Source organism: Odontomachus brunneus, unplaced genomic scaffold (genome assembly GCF_010583005.1).
Source record: "Odontomachus brunneus isolate Ranch 3 - 2012 unplaced genomic scaffold, Obru_v1 Obru_scaffold_179, whole genome shotgun sequence".
Taxonomy (NCBI): domain Eukaryota; kingdom Metazoa; phylum Arthropoda; class Insecta; order Hymenoptera; family Formicidae; genus Odontomachus; species Odontomachus brunneus.
This window is the reverse complement of record NW_022639629.1, coordinates 600,272-607,178: the sequence shown is the minus strand read 5'-3', so window position 1 is coordinate 607,178 and position 6,907 is coordinate 600,272. Positions and strand designations below refer to the sequence as shown.

The window sequence follows — 6,907 nt, the reverse complement described above, 5'->3', positions numbered from 1 at the left end:
CACGCTTCCGAAATGTTGAAGAAGTGCGAGAATGGGTGGACGAATGGATTGCTTCGAAACAAACATCGTTTTATCGAGATGGTATCGCCCAGTTGCCAGAAAGATGGCAAAAAGTTGTAGAAAGTGATGGAAAATACTTTCATTGAAATAATTTAAATAAATTTTTTACAATAAATGCTTTTTCTCAGTATTTTTTGGGCGGAAACTAAGTTAAGGTCCTAATACAATACTAAATATAAATCTTAAACATACTTAGGATCAGAACAGAAATATTATGGATATTCTTGCGTTTTTTCTTCAGTCGATAACGTCGATACTTTTATAATATCCAAATACAAAATCCTATTTTTATTCCAACTATTGTATTCAATAAAATAAAAGAGAAAAGCTTGACACAATATTTTTATAACATTTAGAATATTTTATTGGAATGATGAAATTATTTGAGAAACCAACATATATTTTGTTCAATTGTGTAAAATGTAAAATGAAGGCCAGAAAAAATATTAGGAAAATTCCTAGTATCCTGCTTAGAATCACGTTATTTTGGGGAATCGTTCTACATCTCAATTAAACCCTAAGAAATTTTCTGTGCGAGCATTTAAACGAAGCACAAAGCACAATAAAGCACGAAGAGAATTAATATGAAAGCTGCAGAATTTAATAACGACGATAAATAATAATATCGAGAGCATAATATTAATAATAGACTGAATTATCTCTGATGTGTGCAAAAAAATTATACTACCGCGCGAACGAAACAACAACTTACTAACATAAAGATACCAATCAGCTTAATTAGCGTGCTTTACGTTTCAGAGTGTATATTCCGCAATGTTATCGTAAGTTTTTAATTAGAGATGAACTAAATGAGCAGTCCTATCGAGAATGAAAGCTACAAAAAGCTAACCTAGTTTCGAGTTTTATTTGAGTAGGTTTGAGAGCTACTGTGACATTTATCGATACTCGTAGCCAAGGACACAGGGCGTCGCCTTTCACCTTTTTTTTTGCTCCGTTAAACTTACGCTATGAGCAATAAAGTCGCGAGCGGAGAATGGTGGTTGCAAAGGGCGCGGTTCGCGGTTGCGCCGATGATAGAAATGAATTTTGTGCACGATCGAGTAACACGACGTGTCAAATTCCGTTAAATTTGGATCTCGAGTAACCCGCTCCGATAATCTCTGTGCTCGCGTTTCGACGATGAAATTGACACGATGAAATCTACGATATAGAACGTATTTTTGCTCCGCCCTTCGTCTTGTCCCCGCGATTAACAAAAGACTCGACGTTAATCGGAAAAGACGCGGACGCGTTTATTATTAAGCTGCAGTTATTATTAAAAACGTCTTGTGCTCCGTGATAAGTCACTCTTCCGTTCTAATTTGCAAGATGATTTCAGTGTTCGCGGTATTGTGAGGTAAATTAAATGGAAATACTTTGATCTTACTTTGAACAAAGTTTTATAAGTAGAGTCAAGTAACTCTGGAAGGATTTTCTTTTAGCGGTCAATTTCAAAGCGATTACGTAGTTCAGTAAATAATCAAGGTGAAATAATCCTGCATTCAATTACAACGATGTGTGCTCGCGGAAACGAATCTATTTAGTCCGATAAATTTAATTCGCTCTTGATTGTTGATACTAGCAGTAGTAATAAGTCCATTATTCCCATGTGGAATCACTTCGACTGCCTTAAGGGGGGAAATCCAATTAGAACTTTCAAAAAATCGAATTTTTTTTTTTTGCATAAAATGTTTATTTAACATTGTAAGAATATGTTCCCAACGTTTTAAATCGAAATTCGCAGCCGTTCGGAAGTTATGGCCTCCGAGCGCAACAAATCTCTTGAGCAGCGTCGAGGCTCTAATAGCACGCAGCAGGTATACTCACCCGGAGCGGGGATTTTACCTTTCAGGGCTGCGATCCAAAACGTATAGAGATGTAATTATAGTTTTACTGTAGGTTTTGGAACGCACCCCTGGTAGATGGCTTTTATTTCTATTGTTACGTTTAGTCGAAACCGTTGGGTCCGTTGGCGCTGGCATCGAGCAGAACCGGTTTTCAGTTTAGCTCCGAAGTTCGGCCTGTACAAAACGACAGTGCAAATTCGAAATGTCCTATCCGAAAGGCACACACGCCGAACCAAAACAATCGAAACCACGCAAAAGAAAGTTCCATGGTAATCAGTTTTCAAATAAAAAGAGTGAAGATGAAGGATGTGAAAGTACGAGTGCAAGAAAACTCTCCAATGCTAGTGCTGAAGATATTCACTGGAATCCATTGCATGGCTATCGTTTGATTGAAATATTCACCGTTTTTACAGCCTTGACAGAGCTCCTTGTTTGTCGTGTTTGTAAACAGAATGTAAAGTTTGAAGAAGCTGGGAATCGAGGCCTCGGTTTCAAGATAGTTTTACTTTGTCGCTGTGGTCAGAGAAACATCAATTCAGGACCACTAATCAACACTGGATACGAAGTGAATCGTCGGATGGTGTTTGTTATGCGACTCTTAGGTGTTGGCAGAGAGGGTATTAATTTATTCTGCAACCTCATGGACATTTGTAAAGGAATGAATGAGAGCACGTATAATAATATCATCACGTATATTCACTCCTGTACAAAATCTGTTTTTGAAAGTCTCTGCAAGAAAGCTATCGAAGAAGAAAAAAAATTCAATGAAGAACATGAGAGGTCTATTTTAGATTTGAAAGTCTCTGGAGATGGCTCGTGGAAAAAACGTGGATTCAAATCGCTGTACGGAGTTGTAACGGTCATAGGCTACTATTCGGGCAAAGTCATCGATTTAGTTATCAAAAGTAGCTATTGCCATGCATGCACATTTTGGAAAAAAAAGGTGAACACTCCAGAATACGAAGAGTGGTATATAAATCACGAGGAAGAGTGTACAAAAAATCACGAGGGCTCAGCCGGAAAAATGGAGGTCGATGCGATTACAGAAATCTTTTTAAGATCAGAGGAAAAGTACGGCGTTAAATATGGTAATTATATTGGAGACGGAGACTCCAAAACTTTCAAGGCCATTCTAGATAAGAATCCTTACGGTGATGAATTTCAAGTTGCAAAAAGCGAATGCATTGGCCACGTAGAGAAAAGAATGGGCACTCGGCTCCGAAATATAAAAAAAACACAAAAACTCGGTGGTAAGGGCAAACTAACGGATGCTTTAATTAAAAAGCTCACAACGTACTATGGTCTGGCAATTAGAAGAAATGCGAATAGTATTGAGGGAATGAAAAAAAGTATTATAGCCACTTATTACCATTTGATCTCTACGGATGAGAAGCCACAGCACGAATACTGCCCGCCCGGCGAAGACAGCTGGTGTAAGTGGCAGAAAGAAAAAGCTATTGAAGCAAATTTGGATTCTTTTGAGCACCCTCCTCCACTCGATCCAACAGTCGCAAAACACATTCTTCCAATTTATGAAGATTTATCTAAGGAAGAATTACTTCAGAGATGCTTGGGCAGTCATACGCAGAATTCAAATGAAAGTTTCAATTCTACGATTTGGCGTTTAGCTCCAAAACATCTTAATTCTGGGCTGAAAATAGTTGAAATTGCATCCTACATCGCTGCTGGAGTCTTCAATGAAGGATATTCTTCCATTCTACAAATTATGATGGAGTTACAAATAATTATTGGGAGCCAGACCAAGCACTATGCTGAGAACGTCGACGGGCGCCGGGTATCTCGACAGGAGCGGCGCAACTCTTTCAACTCTAAAGAAGCTCGAAAGGCCAGAAGAGAGCAGTTATTGGAGCAGAACGAGTTCTTCGAGGAAGCAGAAGGATTGTTCTATGGCGCCGGGATTGCTGACTAAGAGGTAAATTATAGATATCTTGTATCTTTTACTTGTCAAAACTTTAAACACGTTTTTCTCAAAACTGTACTTTTTTGCACTGCTGGAACTCTCATTTAAAAACTATTCAACCGATCGCGCTGAACTTTCGCACACAACTTCATGACATCAGTACAATGTCGGTGAACCTAAATGTTTGTGAAAATTATAATAAAAAATCACTTATTTATTGCAAAAATTGTGCAGAGAAAACGTCAAAAAATGGAAATTTATTTTCATAAGCGTTTCATATTCAAAATTTTTGACTTTTTTCAATTTTTTTAGGTTCAATTACGAATTATGGGTATAAATAATAAGAATTTTTTCGCTGCCTGTTATAGGATCAATATCACGGACGCCATTTGTCCAGCAGCTGAGCAACTCGCACGCGTACCTGCCAAATGGGATGCTTCATATGTCCGCCATTTTTAAATATTTTTGGAAAAAAAAATACGTATGGACAGTCCAAAACATATATAAATAAATGTTTAAGTTTGAAAAATATAGAAAAATTCTTTCTCCTACAAAAAAATTCTTGAAAATAGCTTATTTTTCCTCGTTCTAATTGGATTTCCCCCCTTAATTATGTTTTCACCTGCCTCTGTATTTTTAATCATTTTTAAATAAAGAAGTATAAAGTAATTACTTTATTTTTTAAATAAAGGAGAATAAAGTAATTACCAGATATATTTTTATGATTATTACGACGTAAGAAAATCGATAACAAAAACTTTACAATCTTTTTAACTGTATTTATGAAACGAATATATGATTGTGAATTAATTATTAATTTATCATCATATAATAATGTGATTTGTTTTGTTATATTAATGTAGCAACAAATTTACTAGAAGCTCGACTGAATTTTTCATTTTACATCTTATATGATATATTTTATGGAACAGATTTTGATAATTTTTTCGTATTCTTTTCGTACTTCTATCTCGTTATTCTATGTAATAAATGTGAACGCCATATGAATTCACAGGATGCTACCTTTACAAATCGAGTTAAAGTTGTTGCTAAATTTATATATTTTTCCTGCACAGAAAAAAAGAAGACATGCTGTTGAAATTGAAAACCTCGCTAGTTTAGCAAATCTATAGCCATAATATATGAACAACCAGTGTTTTATATTAACCAAGTCGCAGAGCTGTATAAGATTTGTGTTTGTACTTAGTAAAGTTTGATGTTATAGTACGACAGATTTGTTAATATTAGAAAAAATGATTCTGTACTATAACTAGTGGAAAATATAGTTTGGCATATGCAGCTAATCATTTTGCTATTAGATTAAAGGAAATTTCGTACATTTTAATGTAGCGCTAAATCATCAGTAACAGAAGTTAGTAAAAATGCTTAAAATGTTTCGGATATTTACTCTCTATAACCTCAATCAAATAATATGATAAAATATTCTAAATACATTTACATATATATAAAGATACATAATTTATATTATGTCACAAATACACACAGTCATTACTATAGAAAAATCAAATTTAAATTGCGTAATGCATAATAACATATTTCTCATTATAGTCACTTGCAGTCCGACTTAATAGGGATGCTTTACTCCGTTAAAATAAAATAAAAATATTTTTTCATTATCCATTAAATAATTGTATGATTTGTTTAGTAAAATTAATGAGTTTGTCTCGCGAACTTTAGTTAGCTCAAAATACGAAATAATTTGTTGTGATAATATTAACAAAAATAGATTTGCTTGGTGAGCGAGTTGACAATTGCTTTTAAATTTAATTATTTTTGCTATACTAGAGCAAATCTGTTTACAACGTTTAATTTTTCTCAATAAGCTGCAGATTTCGAAAATCATATTATTTTTTTCGTGTGTCTATCTAGGAATAAAAATATTTTCATTGAATTATTACTTGAGGCGTAAATCGAGAAAGATGGAGAAGGGGGGAGAGAAAAAGCTAACATTAATCTGGAATTAAATAAACGTATGTATAGAAGCGAAATGATTAGACAAAATTATCAGGCGCGACGACAACGCGTCGATTCTACGTTAGAAAAGTCGATTAAGTACTCTGCATAACAAGTGACGTAATTATATTACAATCTTTAGTATGTATGATTCTTTTTTTGCCCTCCCACTACTCCCGTATTGAATACTCGTTTTATCATTTCGATTTTTACCGCGATTTAAAAGTTCCAATTAACAGCTCGATAATTCTCCGCAGCCGTTGCCTTCCTTTTGTGGGATATAAGGCGATATTCCTTTATCGGAGCGGTAGGCGAGCGAAACCCATTTTTGCTCGGTCTCCACCGCGGAATTTTCCTATGTCGGCGGAATATCTGGATTTACTACTGAGCTGTTAACTTGCGCGCGTCTGTTGGGCGTAATCCTATTTTGTCCTTCAATATCGCAACTATAGCAAACGTGTTCAAACGTGTTCAATTATCGGCATTCTGAAACTAAAATGATCTCCTACGGCCTATGGCCTATTTGTAACTAGCTAACCAATGAGCCAAGCAACCAACAAACTAATCAGACAACTAGCCAGCCAGCCAACTAATCAGATCTCGTACCCTCACATCGCGGTTTAAACAGAAGTATGTTACGGGCATTTGATTCGAAATATCTGATGGTTCGGCTGCAATTCACGTGGACGCGCGTACGTTTGAAGTGGTGCGTTCGGGACTTTTCAAACTGGAGCATCGCGATTCCGCTATTTTATACACTCTGATTTTGAAAATCACAGGTTGTGATAAATCGCGCTTTACCGACGATCTAAAGCGACGATCTACTGATGAAAAAAAAAAGAGATAAAGGAAATGGGAAAAAAATTACACTCTTAATAAACTCAATAAACACAAAGCGAAACTTATTCTCGGCATTAATTATATCTTTCCTTTTGCTAACGAAAAATAATAATAGTATTATGCATGTAATGTTGTTATCATTGACATTATACTATTAGGACCTTAACTTAGTTTCCGCCCGCAAATGTTAGATGGCAATGCAAACAGTTCTAGTAGTCATTACTAACGAAACAGGTAGTTTGTGATTAATTTCGACATTTCTCGA

At 35.4% G+C, this 6,907-nt stretch overlaps 2 protein-coding genes across 2 annotated transcripts in view; one reads left to right on the top strand and one right to left on the bottom strand.

Moving 5' to 3' along the window:
- LOC116851579 (diacylglycerol kinase 1) overlaps positions 1-6,907 on the bottom strand; it is a 396,727-nt gene that overhangs the window by 97,280 nt on the left and 292,540 nt on the right. The window lies entirely within an intron of this gene.
- On the top strand, positions 2,067-4,266 carry LOC116851580. The gene is made up of 2 exons (XM_032831135.1): positions 2,067-3,840; positions 4,197-4,266. The coding sequence occupies exon 1, from the start codon at positions 2,110-2,112 to the stop codon at positions 3,835-3,837; it is 1,728 nt and encodes a 575-aa protein (XP_032687026.1). The 5' UTR covers positions 2,067-2,109; the 3' UTR covers positions 3,838-3,840; positions 4,197-4,266.